Genomic DNA, 22,411 nt, shown 5'->3' with positions numbered 1-22,411 from the left:
CCTGAATAGAAAGACAGACCTCAGTACTTTAGTACAAAAGTACATTACAAACGCATAGATGTCAGAGTCCTTTCGTATTGACATCAGTATTTTATTCATATTTATTATTTGCCATAAATGCATATCTCAATAGAAAAGTACACACGAGCAAAAATATTGGAAAACGTGTAGCTTATATCAAAGTTATGCAGTACAGAACAGTTCTTCAGGTTGTCATCTTAGCACACAATTGTTCCCTTGTGATCTAAAAAAATACAGATCGCAGAACTGTATTATTTTATCGGGTATACACTATGCACATTAGAAATGTGGACGAACTGTATGAAAATATTTAATGTTAGCCAAGACCTCGAATTTAGGAAGCGTATAAATTGAAGTACCACTGAAGGAACTTCTGTATTATACTCCAATGCTTATTAATGTAGAAAATAACACGTCTTTAAACCACAAGGAGTAGGATAGACTAGGAAGCCAATGGAAGATAAAATTATGATCACACCATACTAAATTCTCGCTATCTTAAATAGCTTTTGTCATGTGTTAGGGGCAAACAACATGATATAGAAATGCGTTGTGGGTAAAAAGTCGACTTGTTGCCACAGCTAGATTTGAGATGAACGCTTTTAACCCTTTCACCCCAGTTTCCTGTGTACAGGTCCAACTTTACCATAGAAAACAATGGATTTGGGACAAACCATGGTGGTGAAAGGGTTAATACAGAAATCATCCCTATTGAAAATAGCGTCGACCGCGTGAGACTTTCATGATTGACTTAGGTGGGAGAATCGTATTTAAGGTACTGAGAATTTTCTGTAATTACTCTAATGTAAGCTTCTTAGAAGAGGGTTAGATATCAGAATTATACTTAAAGCCTTGAACGACAATGCTAGACGTCTATACGTGGCGAGCCAATTACTCCCAGCCCTACTATTTTTTATATAATATGATCAATAAATTAGTTATCGTGCATTATTAATTATCTGTACAGAATTTAATCTGAAATGCGATACGCGCTCTTTCGGATATCACGAAATAATATAAGGGATGAAACGTTAACTCTGTCTGTTAATTCGAATACAATACAGAGTACTGATTCCATAACCTTTATGGTTTCTGATTGAGTAAGCTTCTATGCAATATTGTAAGACAATTGTGTTCTACTTGACTTTCATAATTAAAAAAAAACATATCCTACCATGTTCCTGCCGGGCCTGGTGACACAAGGCGTGATATTTGCCACTCTTTCTCATTGCCCTCAGAGTTTCGTCGAACCACGTGAGTTGGCTGTCCTTTCGTTTTATTGAATACACTGCGTCATCAAGGATACAGCCAATGTCATCTCCTATGAATTCAAACTCGTCACGAAGATGCGACACGACTCTGATGTCAAGCGTTAGGAATGAATCAATCTGAAAAGATTATTAAAGACAGTGAATTATTGTCTTCTGCTTATCTGTTTATCCCTTCGTCAGTCAAACAATGTGCCCTGCCCGCATGACTTTGCCTCTCCTTACGCAGTTGCTTTGACTGTTTATTAGCGTGCATAATTCAATTCTATCTTTTACTTGTTTATTGTATATTTACCCTATCGTGTCTCAGGTCGTCAAGCAAGATGTCCAAGTTCTCCTTGTACACCTCTTGATGTGGATGCATGGAATTGACTCCAACAATCCGATCCTTGGCATGTAGTAGACAGGTCTTGTCGGTGAAAACGCCATTTTCAAAACCTGAAAGTTGTACATGGATACATCTTCTTTTGTACTTATCCTAGTTGTATCGTTTTGTCTTTGTTAAGGTAGAATCGGAGACAGATATTTTGACTCATATCTATTTTCAATATTGGGCTACCGATTTGTGCGTTCACTCTAAAGCTCTTGTAGAAAGAGAATTTTCTGCATCACGGTTTTAAAATCGAAAATTGTATTATTCCTCATACAATTAGCCCATGGATGGCGGACATTTTGAATTTCAAATATAGGTAAATGTAATGTGTTTTAGTAGCAACAAAGCGAGAGATTGTTTGAAAGTCTTATTGAGGAAAGTTTGAGCAAAAAGTATAAGTTTTTCACTTTCAAGGTACATACTACCTTAATGCGTGTAATTCTTGTCATAAATGATGGTATTTTGAAGTCAACTGTCAAGCAACTAAATAAAGAGACAATTATTCCAGGATTTTCATTAAGTTCGACGATCGTCTCATAAATATTCAAAAATCCCTTGTTGAAACATTTTAATCTACTCAATATCAGGTTATGTTATCGGAAGAAATATCGAATATAAGAGTGCCTGAGCTTACCGATTGTCTTTCCCGTAATGTCGTTAGGATCAAAGTTGTGTGGATTTCCAGCTTTTACCACAAATAATACTTTCCCTTGAAATCTAGCAAGAGGTTCTGTGAAACCTAAAGACAACTTTCTAGCAGATGTCTTCAACCATCCTAGACACATGTCAACCTGTTTTCCAAGCAATGCTTCAACATCGAAGCATAAAAACCAAATATGTAATGTTTGGAGGACAGATAGAACACATACTTCAAACATAGGAGGTGTATCGAAATAATGCGCAGTCGAACTTAACATAATAAAAAAATATATATATATATATATATATATATATATATATATATATATATATATATATATATATATATATATATATACAGACACACAGACACACAGACACACAGACATACACACATACACACATACACACATGCACAAGCTGTATCGGAGTGAAGCCCTGGAAAAGTAGGCAACAGAAGGCACCATAGCCACTATGGGTATTAAGAGAATCAAATTATTGGTATAATTGCTTTTACAGAATATTTTTTGCATTTTGGCAGATGGTAGAATTTTGATCTAATCGACTTACCTGAGCAATCAGAGGTTTTGTTATTTTTTGTTATTTCTAACTTACCTTTACCAGCATGTGGAAAGTCGCCACTTTGATGTGTAATACACTCACTCTGTGTCACCACTTGGTAAACACATTTTCTGCCAGCCTCCCTGCAGACTGAATTTTTTTGCAAAATTATAATCTAAAATACTCTGAAGTGACTACCGTGATCGAATAACTGTAACTGGAACTAAGGATTGGCATTAGAACAGCAATCGGGTTTCAACCACAGGAAATGACGTTCCCGATGAAAGAGTGGTATCTGTATTTTTAAAACTAAGAATTTAATGTCCTTTGTGAATGTTGATATTGTGCTATGCTTCAGGTATGAAAATACTCCTTAGCACCATACGTTAAACACCATAACCACCAAAATGTCATTGTCTTGTTGAGCACATAAAATATAAAATAAGTCTAGGCTAATGTATTTTGTTCAAATGGACAATGTGCCATTCGTCTTGTTTGACGAAAGTAAGTCCTGTTAGTTACCATACCCACTAACTTGCCATAGTCTCGTTCAAAAATGAGTATTGACTAGAATACACTCACAAGGGAAAATAAAATAAGTAATTGTTCCTTCAAAACGAATCCTAACTTCCTCAATCAGACTTACCGGCTTTTGCGAGATCTAAGAAGAATCCCCTGTGTCGACCACTTTCATCTCTGTGAATGAAGTCAACATTTATTAAAATGGTAACAAAAACCATCACCTGCAATTTCAATGCCTAGCCTAAGTTATGTTTATCATAGGTTTACGGCAGAATGCTCTGATTGGGTAGGCTTCGAATCAACAAGGCAATTTTAGGGCAACGAATATCAGTAGACAGAAATCCTTGGATACCGAGATAAAAGATTTTCCCGGTGTCTCCGTCTTTGGTACAATCCTAACGCGACTGATTTTTCCTGTGGTCTCTGGTAGTATACTCTAATCCTAACGGGACAGACATGAGGGATTAACGGATCAACCAATCTTAAACAAAGCATTATTTTAAACCTTTCTTACATGTATTCAAATGCACAGTCACAACTGAGCCACAGAGCAAGAGTATAAACTTGATTTTCTTCTTTCTTCTTCTCTATTTCGCTTACTATCTGCTCTCCCATCACGCGAAACAACATCACTCTACGAAGAAGGTCATCTCCTCGGGAACGAACATTATGACTCCAGAGCCCTTGCTAGAAAGAGTATAACAATATATATATATATATATATATATTATATATATATATATATATATGTATATATATATATATATATATATATATATATATATATATATATATATATATATATATATATATATATATATATATATATATATATATATATGCATGCATGGCAATATTATTCATGTGAGCCGAAACCATGTTGAATGCACGACTTATTGCTGCGTTTCTCAATAGTCCCAACGAAACATTCCAGACTATCTGACGTTCTCAATAGGCTTGTAAATTTTGAGATATAATCCGATCAGTCGAACCTCCAGGTCAACTTTTAACAAAGTTCAAAACATTAAGCCTTGGTATACACTCACCTCCTTGAACTGACGACTAATAAATGTACGTATCACGGGATCGGCGCTCGATTTACCAGGCCTTGAATGTATTGGTCTGGAAAGAGTCCTCTGCCGATATCAGCATCGAACAACGCTTCGCTGGTTGAGGAGAAGCATTGGCTACCTGCAAAAAAAATCCAGAAAAGGGTCAGTTCTTGTGTATGAGATAATCTATTGCCTCTGAACTGATCAAAAAATAAGTGATGAAATCTCTTGAGTTTGTGAAAGAACAGCAAAATTGCAGATAGTAAAAATATTGTCTGGGAATGCAGCTGAAGAACTTATCAGAATCTCTAAGTCGGATTCCTTGATACGCAACCGGGTTAGTTTTTCTTGTATTATTGATTTACTTTATATTACCTTGACCCGTAAGCAGTGTTTGTTGAACGGTACGTAGCTGTATTGAAAATCCGAATCCTTTTTTGAGTCAGCTTGTATCGTACGTTTATGGTGCTTTGGGAAACGTTTCTAAAATCATCTTTTCGAAACTATCAACTGTTGGATGAAAACTTACCAACTGCAAGACAAACGATTCCTAAGGAAACAAAGTAAGGTAGACTAAACATGTCGGGTCACTAATTCTGTGGTCAGCGTCACGATAGAAGGCACCTATCCAGCTCGTATGAGCTTTGGAATTGGGGTTTGACTCCTTGACGTGTTTATTGCATGCAATAGATCACATGACTCATTTGGTCACTGCCTCTTTTTTGGTAAGCCATTACCATATGGCCTCCAGCAGAAAACAGAGTGTTTGATTGGTTAGGGCTCTGATGACATCAGAGGCGAAACCGACGAAGGATGTTTATGACGATATGCTGATTTAGCCATCACGACTTGTATGAGCGTTGTTTGTTCATTGTTTCACTGTAGAAAGTCTGGTTCAAGAATCATGTAGGAAGAAACCTGATTACACTGTCTATGGTAGTGCCTCACTTGTGTCATTCACAACAAAAAGACCAGGAAGTCATTGGATTTAACCACTGTGTCACACCAGTCCATTAAGTATGTTAAAAATGCTGTTCAAAAGATCATCGAGTATTGACGAACATCGCTATATGAAGGACACAACTACCTTTTTGAACTTCCTCACTCATATATCTATCCATGGAAATTTGCATTTCCCGGTATACACTACTTTGGTAAACGTAACTAAGATGATTTATAAAACAAGTGATATACGTGTTACATTCTTTCCATAATAGGTTCTAATTTTGGGTTCGCTGAAGTAGGCAATTCCCACATAGTATTCATGTGATACGCATCAATACAAAACAAATATCAATCTTTCTACTGTATATGATAAGGGACGTCGATCATAAAAGCTGACACCTGAGAAGCGAAATTTCGTCGTTTTGCTTGCGTCAAACTCGCAATAGGAAATTTTTTGTTTGTTGTTCTGGAACCACTTTTCCCCGTTTTGGCGGGGCCGAGGGAGGGGGTCGGCACTGAAATAGATAAATTACGTTACTAATGCGTCAACTATTATGGTCGACGAACCCTAACGGAAATCACTTTAGTTGCTTTTACAATGTCTAACCAGGTAGCGCACGCAAATTAAACTAAACGTGCAAAGTAAAGCATTATCAATATGAAACAATAAACTATTTCATTGGATCAGTTCATTTCGCTTTTCCTAACGATGGGAAATTTGTATGAAATTGTTATCAGTGCTAACATTTAAAAGAACGGAAAAAGATTCCGTCCTGAAGAACTGATCTGGTTGTATTACAAACCAACCTACGGCTTTCATGCGACGTGCAGTATCCACAGCTGTTACAAGAACGTTATCTCTCCAGACAGCTGGTACACAATTAGCCCTGCGTACGATATGTCTGCTAATGCAATCTGCTGTAACTATCGTTTCGAAGCAAAGTCGTTCACTACTGTCTAATTCATGGATTTCAAATATGTAGGAAATGGTTTTACAGCGATATGACCGATAATCGTTTAAGCTTTGCCCATTATATATGACTTTTATATATAAAGGCCTGGTATGCTAGTAAAGTTCAAATCTACAAATGTGTTAAATGTCGGGACTTTATATGTTTAATGTCTCATAGGATATTTTAGTCTAGTCAAACAACGTTACGACAAATATTATCTGCGTCGATTCATTTAACGCAGTCTGTATGTCTCCAGCAAGTACTACTAGACTGTCAAAATCAAGTGTCCCTTGGATAGTAAACAATCCATTGAAGCAATACTCCGACGGAAATCGTGAACAAAATTTGAATCACACTCAGTTGGTGACAAACTTTTTTTAAAATTCTTGTGTTTATCAGCCATATCATTAACTTGTTCCGTATTTGAAATTTTCGTCCATGAGACTGAATGTTACTTCTTCAATTTTTGTCTCTTGAAGTAAAGTTATGATAAATACATCTATCATGATTGTTGCGGTAGTTTTCAGTTTCCGTTATATATTTCTGAACATCTGAATCTACATCATTGTTGGGTTACAGGCCACATAACGAAGACCATATGCGTGACTGTACCATTTCAACAACTCCAAATATTTGCGCATTTGGCCTAAAGGCTGTTTGAACACGCTTGAAAACACGTTTAATTCACGTGCATCAGCGCGCATAAGTCAAGTGACGAAGAAACTGAATTTTGAATGCCTCTGAGGACAAAAGACATGTAAGACTTAGTGTATATAGTTGGGTGGATAGACACACAGTCCTACAAACAAACAGGTATACTCTTTCGTATTTATTGCGGTAATATCTTAATTAGATATTATTCCCTAATATTTTTCTTCGTTCAGCGAAGGAAAATACGAGTGACGTAATGACCGTGTCACCACGAGTCGAAGACGAGTGGTGACACGGTCATTATGTCACGAGTATTTTCCGAGCTGAACGAAGAAAAATATTAGGGAATAATATACTTATCACATGCACAAGCCAATAATTCGTTATTTTTTGCAAAATAAAATAAGTTTTCCACGACGATTCCGCGTTTAAACTTTTGAACTACTTTAGGAATAAATATCAGTACGCCGTGCACAAGTTGTCAATCATTTCCAGTCGTGCGTCGTGTGCGTTAGCGCTCACGTTCGTTCGTGTGTGGAGCAAATGACAGCTCTCGGTCTACACGTTGGCTACCTTCCGCAAAGTTATACTCTATTTCAAAGATAGCATAGTCCTAGAAATTTATCACAGACGAAGATACGCTATTTTTCGGGAACAAATATCGACTGAATCTCGACGGCGCGAACACTGTAAACGTCGCGCCTGACCCTGTTTGCAATGCGTACGGAACCCACGGTATACGCGACCAGCTTCGAGTTCGTTGTTTCGGCAAATTATTCACGTAATTCCTTCGGAATGTACAGGCGGCACAATCTTGTGTTTACATTGTTCGGATTAGTTATGTCGTAGTCTGTGAAAATATCGATTTCATTACATGACTTTTGATCGTGGGAGAAACATCGGCCGCCATGTTGTTTGTTTACATATTTACGAGCACACCGAAGATCGACAAAAAAAGGTCCGACGCACCAAATTGATGACATAGACGCGGGTTGTCGTGACGTAGAACGACCAGAGAATAAATCCCGTATTTTTTGTTCGGAGACGACAAACTTGGCTTGTGCATGTGATAATAGTTTTTAATTGTAATGAATGCACCTCTTCAATGAAAATTACATACGAAAACATATGAACACGAACACTAGAATGCGTGGAGCTCATAAATCAAAGTCATGTAGTCCAGAAGAGGAAGAACTGCAGCTATTCATCCACGCATACCAACATTCCCTTGTGGCCTACGAAAAGAGAGATTACAGAACTGTATTATTTGATGTAGGACATCATGGACATAACATATCGATGGAATGCGTTGGAATACTAAAAGATCAACCTCAAATCTGGAAAGTGACTAAAAGTATCGGTGTAGCATTAAAGGGAACATATGTAGTATTCTCCAATATCCAAATCGACTGTACTGCCTGTAATATTTTAAAGACATCGTATATATTTGAACATGAAGCGCCATTAGTTCGGAGATTTCAAGAACCTTGGTGGCAACTTTTGATCCGGATACAACAAAGGAAAATAATTTGATGCCTTGGATTACATTTAGGTATAGGAAGTCGTTCAATTTGAATGATTTCCTCTTTACAGGTCACAACAAATGCTAAACTTCGATAAGGTGCAAAACCATTAGTACTAATCATATTGTTTTATCACTATACTATTCATCGTTTATTTTCTCGATACAGCATTTGTTATCCGAGATGTGATACTGTCTACCGTAATGAAATAAACATTTTATGCTTTTTGCAGATATAATCTACGATAAAAAACTCTAAAATTAACAATTTCATAACCTTCATAGGTCATTTAATATAAATATCAAACTTCATCGTAATCTTTCATTCGTCTTAAAATTTATCTGTTACACAACAAAAGATGTTGATATTGTAAAGTTACAAGTAAATAAGGATTTGTATTCATACAAAATGTACAAAATGCGCTCAACGATTGGTTGGTATACTGCCGGTTTACTCTAAGATTTCGACAACTTTGCATAAAAAAGAATGATGTCCTATCTAACTTTCAGAAAAAGTGTCTTACCATGTTCATGTCTGGCCCGGTGACACAAGGCGTGATATTTACCGCTCTTTCTCATTGCCGTCAGGGTTTCGTCGAACCACGTGAGAGAGTTGTCCTTCCGTTTTATTCCGTATACCCCGTCTTCAACTATACACCCGATGTCATCTCCTATTGTTTCAAACTCCTCGTGAAGATAGGGTGCGACTCTGTTGTCAAAAGCAAGGAGTGAATCAATCTGAAAATACAAAGAAAGGAAGTTTAGTATATGGTCCTCCACTCTCAGATCTCAGCGTGTCTGATGCTCTGTACCTCTTCATCGGTCAGACAATGTACACTGCCCACGTGACGTTGCGCATCCTATTTTAGTTGCTTGAACTATTCATCAGCCTGCCATTTCCTTAAGGTGGAATAGGCCTATGGGGACATATATTCGGGTTCTCAATTTTGTTCAATACTTCTCCAGTCTACTCCTTAGCTTGTGACGGTTCATTTTGAGCTGCCTTGAGTAAGAAAATTTTTCGTTGTCTTACTTTAACGAAAATCAAAAATGTTGTTTTCCGTATAAAGTTAAATCAGGGATGGCGGCCAATTTAAATTTCAAATGTCAGTAAAAAAGATTAGGTAATTGTATTCGTTTGTACCAATCTTTGCACGGTGACGCCTGATTTTCATTCTTGATTTGGTAAGAGACTGACTGAAAGTGCCATTCAGGAAGTTTGAGCGAATCTTTGTCTTCCACTTTCGAGGCGCATACTACCTTAATTCATCTCTGTCTTTCCCTCACCTTCTTCACTCTTTATTTACCCTGTCGTTTCTAAGATCATCCAGCAGGATTTGAATGGTTTCCTTGTACACCTCTTGCTGTGGTTGCATGGTATCTACACCTTTGATTCGATCCTTAGCGTGTAGCAGACAGGTCTTGTCGGTGAAAACTCCGTCTTCAAAACCTGAAAGTAAAACAAGATTACACATATTCATGTTTCTGGTAGTGGCGGGTATAGGAACTTCGTACCTATTGATACCTTTCAATGCAAGAGCTTTTTATTCGTATCATAACGGTGATGCTTGAGAGCCTATTGTTAAGTATGTGTGAACCATCAAGAAATTATTATTTCGAGGTTCACAACGATCTCGACGATTTTCGATACATAATGAAGACGCTTGCGATCCAATTGTTAATTGTATACATGGGATAAAATTATTATTTCAAGATGTTAAACTTTCTTGTCAATTTCCTGTACAAATACTTGGTTTTCAAAGGAAAATGTCAACATTCATTACAGATAGATAGCCAACAGAGTTGAGTTTAGATGGTCCAACTTGGTATCGAATTCTTCATTGAGGATCAGTTTACTTTAAAGAAACAATGAGAAACTATCTTTCTAATTTTGTCAGATGTGATAACTCATATTCGCATTTTTCAAATCTATACAATCGTCGCATGAGTGTACTCAGGCATCATGAGAGGTCAACCGTTGTAACTATGTATGATTGTCGAAGAGCCCGATTTGCACAAATGAATCTCTTTACAGGCAGATGATAATATTTTTCTGAAGAGAAATTTTTAATGGAGTGCTTCAGCTTACCGATTGTCTTCCCCGTTATGTCACTCGGATCGAAATTGTTTGAATTTCCAGACTTTACCACAATAAGACTTTGCCTTGAAGTCTCAAAGAGGTTCTGTATAATCTAAAGACAACTTCCTAGCAGGTGTCTTGAACCATCCTAGACACATGTCAACTTGCTTTCCAAGCAAAGCTTGAAAGTCAAGACATAAAATCAATGATCACTATTCAAAAATATTATACAATTTTAGAAATATAGAAACATACAATCAATACATATATATATATATATATTATATATATATATATATATATATATATATATATATATATATATATAGTCTTATATGTAGAATGTTATGTCCTATTATGATTGACATAATGAGATTGATTTGCATATACGTGTCCTGTCGCTATTAAGTCTAGGACAAAAATTAACTGTTTATAGTTTTGTTGCATCTTCAGCAGATACTTGTAGCTTTGTTTTGAATTTAAAACGCGTTAAGCCAATTACACGTTTTGATCTTTTCGTCTCAACTTTACCAGCGTGGGGAATAACGCCACTTTGATGGGTAATGCATTCACTCCCTGTTACAACTTGATAAACACATTTCTTCCCAGCCTGCCGACAAACTTAATATAGGCAAAAACAGATTAAAGTCTGTGAAGCTCATAGATAAGAGACATTATGTGACATAATTAAGTTTAACTTGTGATAAACAACATTGGGAGGATTAAGAAGATTAGGGCTCGGCAGTAGAATATCTCACACATAGTGAGATTTCATGAGCCTTAAAGTGATATAAAACAATTGCGTGCCAACTATATGAATGGACTACGTGAAACAACATGAAAGAGTTGTATCTGTGTCGTCTAAATCTAAATCTAATGGTTTTTTGGGTTTTTTGCTTGTTTGTTTGTTTGTTTTTTGTATACTTGAACAATGTGTCAGGCGTTATGTGAGGTGTTTTAGTTCTGTCAATCACCATGATCAATAAAATGTCTCCTGAAGCCCGTAAAATGGTTGTTCACCACGCGTACTCATACGGTATAGTACGTGTTTTATCAAAATGAACCCTAGCTGTCAATGATCCGACTTACCAGCTTTTGCTCCTTGTCGGAGGATGGTGAGTTCGAGACTCTAGCACGGTGTTGTGCCCTTGAGCAAGGCACTTTACTCCATTGGGGGTTAGTGGGCTAACGCCTGTTGGATGACGGACTGATTACAAAAATTGAATTTAATATAACTTATTACTCTTTGTAGCAAGCAAGCAAGGGCTCTTGAATCATAATGTTCGTTCGCAAGGAGATGGCCTTCTCCGTAGATTGATGTTGTTTCGCGTTATGGGAGAGCAGATGGGCGGGAAGATAGTCAGCGAAATGGAGGAGAAGAGAGAAGAAAATCGAGTTTAAACTCTTGCAATGTGGCTCAGTTGTGATTGTGCATTTGAATACATGTAAGCGAGTTCGTGTCAAGGAAATTAAGGCTAAAAGATTAAATGCCTCTTTACAAATAAGTGGACGCTTGAAATGTTTCCACTAATCGCTTGTAAGCGTGGGAGTTATTCGTATTAGCTTTTTTGAAAGGATACATTATAAAATGCCTCAAGGATAACAACAACAACCAGATGTCGGGCCAAGTAATGGTAGTGTTCGTGTAGCGTTTCTTATGACATCTACGTTACGTTTGAAACATTTACAACAACACAACAGTTATGTTCGTCGAATTTTATTGGTCAACAACAACAATAACACATAAACAACAATACAAACAACAACAACAACCAGATTTTGGGGTTCCCTATGGTTTGACGTGCGCCGTCCTGTTGGCCTTTTTTCTTCCCCGAATGAGACATCAGATTTACACTGGTTATCCTCTCGAAAGAGTCGTTTTAAGGAACCGTAAATATGTAACTAGAAACGTGATATTGAAATATGACAGGTTCCTCAGTGTTGTGTAGCGTGGAAATTTAAAGTAGAGACTAAATTAAAAACACACACAACTACATCTGAGTGTCTCTGCACAACAATGATGCAGTTTGTTCTGTGACGTGAAACTGTGCAACAAACACACAAATCACGAGAGATCTTGGAAAATCTCGTTTGCCAGGGATCACAGTTTCCTAACACTTTAATCGTCTATAAAGTTTTTATCGATTGCAACGTAACTACGGCACGAGTCACTGATTTTGACATTCATCTGACGAGTGTCTCTAATTACAAACCTGTATCTCAATAATGTAATGTTGATTGAAATGATGTCACGATTTTCGACAGACATTCTCTTTCGGATTCGCTGACATGCGCATTACCGAGAAAAATGAAAACATCCTGCTCGGAGACACTGTACTTTCAACAGCGTATTCGGGTTTTATCAAAATCTTGTGAGCAATTTTCGACTAGGAAGTTTGTAGGAAGGAGTGCTTAAATTTAAAAGGAAGGCGGTCGTCGGAACTGCCCTCAAATGTCGTTAGGGACCATACGACCGATGTAAATACTGTATCAAAGGTACGTTGGCGATTGATGAAAGTTAAAACATGTCTGTCATAATGTATATCGTAAAATTTAGATGTTTCAGTATATTGACATGATGCATCTATATATAGTGCAGGAAATACATTGTTTGTAAACAAGAAAGTCGCACACGCGCAGTTCCGACGACCGCCCCCTTAAGCTTTTGTTTTTCTTCAAAAAGGAGAACTTTAAAGTGACTCAAATTTTTACAAGTTTTTTCTAATCTATCAGTTATATGGCTAACTTTAAAGCACTTGGAGTAACAAAAATTTTCACCGTATTAGTTTTTCGAAAACTTGTTTTTCCCCAGAAAGTTAATACAGAAATGTCGGCCAATTTGACCTTCAAATATCAGTAAATGTTATGTGTTTCTCTAGTACCAAGCTTTGCAATGTGACCCCACATTTTTATTCTTGATCTGGAAAGAGTGGTTGAAAGTTTCATTGAGGCAAGTTTGAGCAAAGTTTTAAGTTTTTCACTTTCAAGGCGCGTACTATGTTCAACTTAGCTCACACTGATAGAGATATGAGCCTCCCATTGTAGATCTGTTTAAATAGAATGTGGTTCGGGGACAGACATTTGCACTCTCAAACTTTTACAATTGGTCTACCGCTTTTTGGAGCTCATTTTTGTAGTCACGTTATTGTAGTAAATAAACCTGTTCATCGGCTCATATTTGTGGAAAAAAACCGAAATTGATCTTTTCCCCATAGAGTTTACACAGAGTTCCCCATAGAGAATACACAACTGAGTTGATCAGGATAATCTAATCTATATATACAGAGATGGTGGCCTTTTAGAATGTCAAGAATCTGTAAATGTTGGGTAATTTGTTTCTCAGAACTAGTTGTGTTCGATTACCCTTGATTTATATTCTTGATTTGGAAACGCAAGGATATCAAGTTTCCCCGAGGAAAGTTTGAGCAAAAGTTTAAGGTCTTCCGATTTGGAGGCCCATACTACCTTTAAAAGATATATATATATATATATATATATATATATATATATATATATATATATATATATATATATATATATATATATATATATATATATATATATATATATATATACTTGTTTAGTTCAAGATCAGCTGGAGTAGAGTGCTCAATACTAGAGTAGAGCTAAATACACAACTGAGTTGATCAGGATAATCTAAAATATTACATTTCCACTACAAATTTGTTTCGTATAGGCTGCACAGAACATAATTACGTGAATTGGGGTCGGGATAGTTCATCAGACATTTTATCTGACATTTAACATTAATAACTATTGCAGGGAAAAGGCATTTTAGCGTTCATTATATCAGGTAGGCGTACTGAAGAACGCTCCTTGAAGAGTAAAACTTAGAACCAGGTATACAGCCAATTGGTTTTGGGAAATTCAAGCCAGCAGTGTTCACGTATCTCGCGTAGTTTCTACGCAGAGGGCAAGGACTAACAGAAAAATGTTTTGTCATGGGCGGGGTTTTCATGTTTTTTCTTTCCTTGCGAGATTTCTAGAGGGGAACTTTTCCGAATCTATAGCGGAAGGACGGTTGTGAACAGCAGTCACTATCCCCGGCAATTTTACTCGTTGAAAATACCTAACAACGGTATGTTTACATGTAAAACATGGCTGGCGTGAATTTGTTGAAATCAATTGACTGTATGTATACCTGGTTCTCAGTTTCACTTTTCAGGGAGCGTTCAGTTATTAAGGCCGGGGATGAGCCGGCAAAACCCGGGGGGTTCACCTTAAATTTGAAAACTGCAAGGGGTGGGGGGTCATGTATGTTTCAAACAGCACAGAGGGGGTCATTTGATTTTCAAAAGTATCCATCCCGTCAAAAGCAGTTTCAGCGAACACAAATATTCTTTTATTTAAAAATGATTCCCTGCATGATTTCATTCGTCGAAGTCATTTTACTATTGTCTGAATGAAATTATATGTATTATCTGGCGCATAACGATCTTGCCTTTGCAACTCTATACAAGCTTGTCTTCTGTTAATTGAGTTCGCTGAGGGCAAATGAACATTTCCTATCAGCAATGAGGTAAGGCAATGATTAGGTGCAAGCTGTATGTTAAATGAACATTCATTTCTTTGAGTCAATTTCAAAGTAAGGGAGCGTTTAGTTATTATGACCAGGCGGGCCCGCAAATTTGTCTTGTGCAGCTGTCAAAATCAGGGAGCCCTCTCCCATTGCCTCCCCCCCAAAAAAGATCGATGACCCCAAATATTCCTTGAGTAAGTATTGATCCAGTTTTAAATAGTAACACTGGCCATTGCCGGTGCACAGAACATCAGTGGGAACTTAAAAGGTTTTTCCAAGATCCTGCTGTTCTTCCAGAACCTGTATACACTGTATACTGTGTCTAGGAAGGTTCAAAAAATTCTTTATCACTTGTGCTGCTGCCAATTTCATGGATTACAACATCATCATCCTCTTCCTCGGCAATAGCTCTGAGTTTATTATGTCACTGTCAATGCACCTTAATGTTACCTGAAGGATACTTTACCATATAATTTATATTTAGTTTAAGAGTTATAACACAAAAAGGTATATTTATGTAATTCTTCCTTATTGCTTGTTGACATGATAAAAAAAACAAAGTCATTGAAACTTTTCATTTACATTCTAGCCTTTGTGCTTATCTATCCAGATAAGTCTTGTACATCTCTTTTCTGAAAACTGGATCAGATATCAACAGCAGTGCTATGCAACAGCACAAGGGAAACCTTAAACTTTTGCTCAAAATTTCTTAAATGAAACTTTCAATCATTCTTTCACCGAATCAACAATAAAATCACTTTCTCCGGCGCACACGGTGAGGAATTTTCCTCGCGAGGCAAAGCATACCAAGCATATTGAATATTTTGCTCAACGGCACAAAGGCAAAAAACCCACGCAAAATCGCCCGTACATGAGACTTACAGGGGATGTGCAAACAGACTCGAATGAAACTTTGCTCAGATAATTTCTCTTATGTACTCTTTTCTTTATGACCTTTGATCTTCAAACCTATTAGCTCGGGGTGGGGTGGGGTGGGGGTTATTGAAAGTCATACCAACCATGTCACGGAAACGTCATGGAATGACAAGGACTGTCAGAGTTCAGCAAGTACAAGGGAATTCTGTATATCAGGTGATTTGTAAGTCTCATTCAAACACCAGTCAATTCATACAGAAGATCATGGCATCGGTATAGGAAAGATGGATTAGATGAAGACATCGCTTTTGAAAATTATGAAAAACTGACACCATTTATTACAGACAAAGTTGTCAACCTTTCATAGTGAGAGGTTACGAAAAAAAGGGAAGGTTTTTCAACATGATACATGACTACGATCATTCGAAATAATTTGTCAAAAAGTATATTGAACTAAATTCTGTTCAGAGTGGGTTGGAATTACGGATGACATTCGCAACTTCATGTAATGAGCTCATGCAACGGTGAAGCACCGCCATAGCGATGTAATTTGGTCATATCTAATTCTGAAGCGAGACAGCCGTAAATGCGGACGGTTTTTTTTGAAATCAGCTTCGATTGTAAATGACGGACAATCTTAACGACACAGTATAGGATGATATTCAACGGGAGAATACCGCCAAGGGTGTGTGCGGATCATCTTCTTGCAACACCGTAATGGCACCATGGTGGCATTGAGGTAAACCCTGGGCGGGTGAGTAGAGAAATGGGCTGAAAGAAACAACTGGTTAGTCCCGTTCCAATAATGTAAAGCTCCATACAACAAACAGAATTTTGTGAAGTTCCTATAACATCTTTAACATGCTTACTTTTCGTTCTGTATTTCATTGAATTCCATTTCAAGTGCAGTTTGCCTGAGGTTAATGCATATACTGGATGCACGATTTGGAAGGAATCGTAATGAACACATTCATAAGTTACTGCGATTCATCAATTCATTTGACGAGCCCTGAAAGCTTTGAGGGATTACTGAAAAGTCGAAAGGTCGAATGGTGATATCACGCCATGACTCGATGTAAAAGGTTGAACTACTTTCATCGGCCAAGGGAGTCCCCAGCTTCAGCTTAAGCCTCAATAGCTGCAGCTTTTCAGATTACTATTTTATGATTTTATATTCAAACTTATACCATGTTGTTCCGTTTCACTCGCCGAGAGATGTGTGTCCGATTGTTGTATGTTTAAATTATGGATGATACCTGGGCTGAAACCTTAATACAGTTACCAATATAAATATTAAGAAGGGGCAAATATATTCAAGCAGACTGGAAATAATATGGTAAAGTGACCCTTTGATATTTTATTCATCAATATTGCACTGAAGTTTAGATATTATTTTTTTTAGGATATTTTGAAATAACATCGTCTCTGTTCTGGTGTCTGTGCAGAGATGAGGGCGGCGTTCACTCTCACAGTTGGAATTTGCATCTGTGTAATGTTTTCTGCATTCATATATTAGTAAGTGTTGAACTTATCATCACCGACATAGATTATGGACGTACCCCAAAGGAGTAATTTAGAATCAGTTTTCCTGTGAAAGGAAATATTGAATAAAAGGGCATCACTGGGGCTTTGAGACACATTTCGACGACCCCGAAAGCGGTAATGTTCCCAGCAATGTGATCAACACGATTCATATAAGTACCCATTGGATTTGCCCCAAGTCTGTAGTTATATATAAATATATGAGTAAACTGAAGAAATAGGCGTAGGTAGACTGGAGTTAGGAACTACCGCGCACGCCCGAGCAAAGTTATAGACAAATGCCTGGCGACTGATTGGCTAGTATTCATATAAAGTTTAGATTGCCTGACATTCCAACTCAACAATGTCCGTCTGATCTGGAGCGATGGTGCCAGGATGTCTCTGACTTTCGGTTTGAAGAAAAAGTGAAAATTATAGCGGCACTTCTTTATCAAATTTATATAGTGAGAATTATGTTCTATCAGTTATAAGATACATGCGTTTTTGGTAGGAGAAGACCTGAAGCAATTGGATTACATCAATAGTTGCCGAAAACATACACTGACACTTAAGTTCGTTTTCCTACATTGGTGAAACTTTAAAAATACGGTTCTTTAGTCAAAATTCCATGAATTGTGAGATGAATGATATCATCACAGCAAATTTTACAAAGTTATACTGCGGACATATCTGCTAGGTTTACAGGCAGGCCTAGGGCCGCCTCCGGGCCAAGCGCAAGATTGTGGATTTGAATCGCGTTAAGTGAATCTCTCGTTTCTCAGTCACTATCGACCTAACTCCAGGTCAGCTGCTGAAACATGAAATAGGCCAAGGGTCAATCTCAACGCCGATTCTGAGCCCACCCGACATAAATTTGGAAGTTCCTTGGGCTAATCAGTCGATAAACAAGTACATCAGTCATTAAATTAAAAATACACGCACACAATTTTTTTTTCGAAAGACATACACGTACAGTGTCACATTTCCATTAAATAATTTGACTATATGATTTCGGCTAAGGGGATTTTTCGGACCGAGAACTCGAACTTCTCTACCCGATTACTCAGTGCAAAGTTTAAGATATTGAATGTACAGTCCTCGGATACGCTGACTGTAATGCCACGATCAGAAATACAAGCTTAGGGAACTCTAGATACAGTAAAACAACACACCATCACCGTTGACATTATGTAATTGTATTCATTAAAATGTGTTCGGAAATGCTGATCTTTCTTTACTTTCAAATAATAATCGAACGAATGGAAACCTATTTACAGGAAGATGTACCCATCGCCCATTACCAATTGCTTACTCAGAGTACAACACCTTTCACCGGGGGTAATGTTAATCGACGAAATGGCAAAACTGTGAAATGAAGAAACAAAGAAGTTGAAAAATAGAGAAATTAATTGCCACCTAAAATAATATGCGTTATACGATGTCAGTAAGCAACATCGTCACTTACGATATTAGTAGATTGATTTTAGCGCCATCACATATACAAATTATCTATCTATCTATCTATCTATCTATCTATCTATCTATCTATCTATCTATCTATCTATCTATCTATCTATCTATCTATATATATATATATATAATATATATATATATATATATATATATATATATATATATATATATATATATATATATATATATATCGGTTGTTCCAAGAAATCTGTTTCATAGTTTCATCGTTGCCGGCCGCAGCGCGCGTGTACGCTGATAAATCGTGGCAACATGCCACATAAGCTACCATCCTTACTATCATGAAAGCCCCTGCCCCTCTCCCCCCCCCCCCAAAAAAAAAGATACATGCATACAATATACACAATGAAATAAATGAATTGATTAAATGGAAAGACAATCAACAAGCAAAAATAATTAAATAAAAAATGAAACTTTAAAGTGACCCCAGTGAATGAGTGGATTGATATCTGCCATTCTTTTTATGTCAGTTTGTTTTGTCGTTGGTTTGTTCGTATATTGTAGTTGTTCAGTCATTTCATTGAGTATACCGGTATTTTATGCATTTGTCATTTTTGAGCCTGCAGACATAAGTGAACACAGGAGTAACTTCCTATGTTGAATATCTTTCAATTGCAATATATGTCATACAAATTTTTTGTGTCAAAACGTTTTCATTGTATTGTTAACAAATTTTTTTGTTTGTTGTTTACTTCATTTATTTCGCGGTCTGTATTGTGTATGCATGTATTCTTTTTGTTTAATGTGTCCTTTGATTCCTACGTTCCCTGTGGTATGAGTGACACCAACATCATATTGGCCAGGGTCAACTGATAGAGCAAATTGGTTATGTTGTAGTAAATTTATATAAACGAAGAGACCGTAACGAGGCTTAAAGGGGTACAGTCGTCAGAACTGCGCTCAAACTTCAAAGATCGTATGGGGCCATGGGACAATACGACCAATCGCGACATTATCCAAGGTACGATGGTAATTGAAACCAATTAAAACATGTCTGTCATAATCTACATCGTATAATTTAAATGTTACAGCTATGATGATGAGATGCATCTAGATATCGTGCACGAAATATATTGTTTGTAAACAAGAACTCGCACAGGCGCAGTTCCGACGACTGTTTCCCTTTAATAGTGATGAACATTATTTTAATATGCTAAGCGAGGTATTCTATTATTCAGTAATGTAGTTTGTCTCAATAATGGCTTCAGAAACTTTCATCTCAGAATATATTGACAAGCATATTATTTGGGTCAGAGTGATATTAATTTACCAAGTAAGACTTCGGCTCAGACGGCGCCATCTTCGGAGCGTGGCGGTAACACCAGACCGTGGACCGATGAGTAAAGCCACGTGAGAATAATAGAATCTCACACCCCAAGGACCTAGGATCAGGTTTCTCACACTCGTTGGGGATATCTGATCCAAGGTCCTTGGTGTGTGGGATTCTGTCGATCCCACACTTCCAGCGGCCAGGAATGTGAGAACAAATAAGTCATAAGACTGCCGCGGGCAGTGGATAGATCGAGTTGTATGGGTGCTTTACATCGAATCGATCGTCTGCTAGTAGTGGCGATACAATTTGCTGCAGATTTATTTCTCTCTCTATTTTTCAGTTTCTTTTATTCCTATATTACTTCATTTCGCCATTTTTCTCATTTAGCCATTTCGCCGATTAACATTAGCGGTTCATTTGGTCCTGAACCCAGTATCCCCTAATATTGCGTAATTTAATCTAACCTGTTGGCGGACTCACTTTTTAAAAATCCAAACGTCTAAAATCGTGTAAAAACACATCAGTACAGTATATTAATAGTTTTAGATCGATTTTAGTGCAGATTTTAAATCAAACATTTCTCATCCGGCAAAATCGATACAATAAATTTTTTGCAAAATCCTCTTGAATTAAGCCTAGTTTCAAGGCACAACCTATAAGTTGCCATATGGATGTAAAAAACTTTATTCGCACAAAGCAAACAACTGACAGTGTCGCAGATTGACGCAATCTTTCCCATTGCAATGAAAAGTTTAAAATGGGGCAATTCGGTTGGTTTCAGCTCAAATGTTTTCTATCCGACAAAAGCTGTGTCTTTCAAAACCCCTGACAGTAAATATGAGAAACGACGGACGACGCAGACACGCTATTTCTTGTCGTTCGTGATCAGAAGGTATACATTTTCAAAAGATGTCCCTTTGAACAAAATAAAGCCATTTTGTCCTAAATACCGCAATTGAGGCTCACAAGGCAGAATATTACGTCATCAAGTCACGTGTTGCAATGTACTTTTTTTAATCCAGGACCCGAGGCCAGCTCGGAAAAAGTCGATTGCTTAATGTGATTTCTCCTCGTTTTCGTCGATTTACGTTGGTAATGCAAGCTTATTAGGCTTTGTCTTGTACTTAGTTCGTCATTTTGTCCTTTCTGTGGAATAAGGAAGCGATAGATAAAATATGTCAAAAGCCATCTGATGCAACGTGACATGGCGTAACTGATAGCTGCTTTGACAAACTCGTCTTACCCTGGGAGTTGTATCCTGTTCGTCTTCCATTGCTCGATCACTCCATTGACTTACCTTTCAACAACAGCAAACAGGAAAGTCATATTGAACCTATTAAATTAATTTAAGCCTCGCTCCCTGGCAAAGGAGCCACATCACAAAATGGTTACCCTGACCTCTCTTTGACGAACGATAAAGTGTGTGTATGACTTGTGTTAAATATTTGTGAATAATTCACATACTGGTGCTGCGTCTGTTGGACGTTATAACCGACAGAACTTACAAAAATTTGGTTGAATAGAAGCCCTTCGAGGAACATACTTAACCCTTTGAGCGCTAAAGTCAATTTTGGCCTTTACAAATGTAAGCCAGACATATTTTTCATTTTTTTTCCAAATTTTTGATCAAAAACAGTAGTCAAAGAAAAGCGATGGCCATTTGGTCCAAAACTATAACAAAATTGTAAAAAATATATAAATTATTATTTTTGCATTAAAATTTGGCGGGAAAATTTACAGCTCTCCAAGGGTTAAAATGTAAATCATAATTAGCAAGACATTCAATCGAGATATGAAATTTTTCTTCAACTCTCGTCGTTCTGCTAAATCTATGAAATCGTGGAAGCGTTGTTTTGAAATCAGAACCTTATATATTTATGAAGTAGAAACATTAAAAACGGGCGACCGACGGACTTTGAATTTACCTGCCATATGACAATATAGTATTTTTCAGCCCTAAGAGACTTAAGAGCTTGTGTAGAACACGTGCGCCCGCTAAGAAATTTTGTTTCAATAGACCTCGATGGGAGCCCCTATTCTGCAGTTTGGGTCTAAATTTTATTCGCATGAAATACTACCAGTAGCTAGAATAACAATGAAATCTAAGCATCAAATTTGGTAGT

At 37.2% G+C, this 22,411-nt stretch overlaps 2 protein-coding genes across 2 annotated transcripts; both read right to left on the bottom strand.

Moving 5' to 3' along the window:
• Positions 1-70: 70 nt before the first annotated feature.
• LOC139131012 (arginine-binding periplasmic protein-like) lies at positions 71-5,116 on the bottom strand. Its single transcript, XM_070696911.1, has 9 exons — positions 4,966-5,116; positions 4,431-4,575; positions 3,899-4,071; positions 3,509-3,558; positions 2,917-3,012; positions 2,297-2,470; positions 1,585-1,727; positions 1,196-1,409; positions 71-244 (listed from the first exon to the last, which is right to left on the bottom strand). Exons 3-9 carry the CDS (start codon positions 4,012-4,014, stop codon positions 219-221), a joined length of 819 nt encoding a protein of 272 aa, XP_070553012.1. The 5' UTR covers positions 4,015-4,071; positions 4,431-4,575; positions 4,966-5,116; the 3' UTR covers positions 71-218.
• LOC139132094 (uncharacterized) lies at positions 4,463-21,561 on the bottom strand. The gene is made up of 5 exons (XM_070698486.1): positions 21,532-21,561; positions 10,597-10,690; positions 9,815-9,957; positions 9,032-9,245; positions 4,463-4,575 (listed from the first exon to the last, which is right to left on the bottom strand). The coding sequence occupies exons 1-5, from the start codon at positions 21,559-21,561 to the stop codon at positions 4,463-4,465; spliced, it is 594 nt and encodes a 197-aa protein (XP_070554587.1).
• Between the last annotated feature and the right edge of the window lie 850 nt (positions 21,562-22,411).

Source organism: Ptychodera flava, chromosome 4, assembly GCF_041260155.1.
Source record: "Ptychodera flava strain L36383 chromosome 4, AS_Pfla_20210202, whole genome shotgun sequence".
Lineage (NCBI taxonomy): Eukaryota > Metazoa > Hemichordata > Enteropneusta > Ptychoderidae > Ptychodera > Ptychodera flava.
The sequence above is the reverse complement of the archived record's forward strand: the minus strand, read 5'-3'. Positions and strand labels throughout refer to the sequence as shown.

Excerpts from the sequence above, each read along its gene's own strand:
- LOC139131012 (XM_070696911.1), bottom strand. The coding sequence starts at position 4,014 with ATGTTGTTTCGCGTGATGGGAGAGCAGATAGTAAGCGAAATAGAGAAG. Across the intron at positions 3,559-3,898 it reads GACTGTGCATTTGAATACAT|AGATGAAAGTGGTCGACACA; the intron begins GTAAGAAAGGTT and ends CTTCATTCACAG. Across the intron at positions 3,013-3,508 it reads CTTAGATCTCGCAAAAGCCG|TCTGCAGGGAGGCTGGCAGA; the intron begins GTAAGTCTGATT and ends AAAAAAATTCAG.
- LOC139132094 (XM_070698486.1), bottom strand. The coding sequence starts at position 21,561 with ATGGAAGACGAACAGGATACAACTCCCAGG. Across the intron at positions 10,691-21,531 it reads AACAGGATACAACTCCCAGG|AACCTCTTTGAGACTTCAAG; the intron begins GTAAGACGAGTT and ends TAGATTATACAG. Across the intron at positions 9,958-10,596 it reads CATAACGGGGAAGACAATCG|GTTTTGAAGACGGAGTTTTC; the intron begins GTAAGCTGAAGC and ends TTTTACTTTCAG.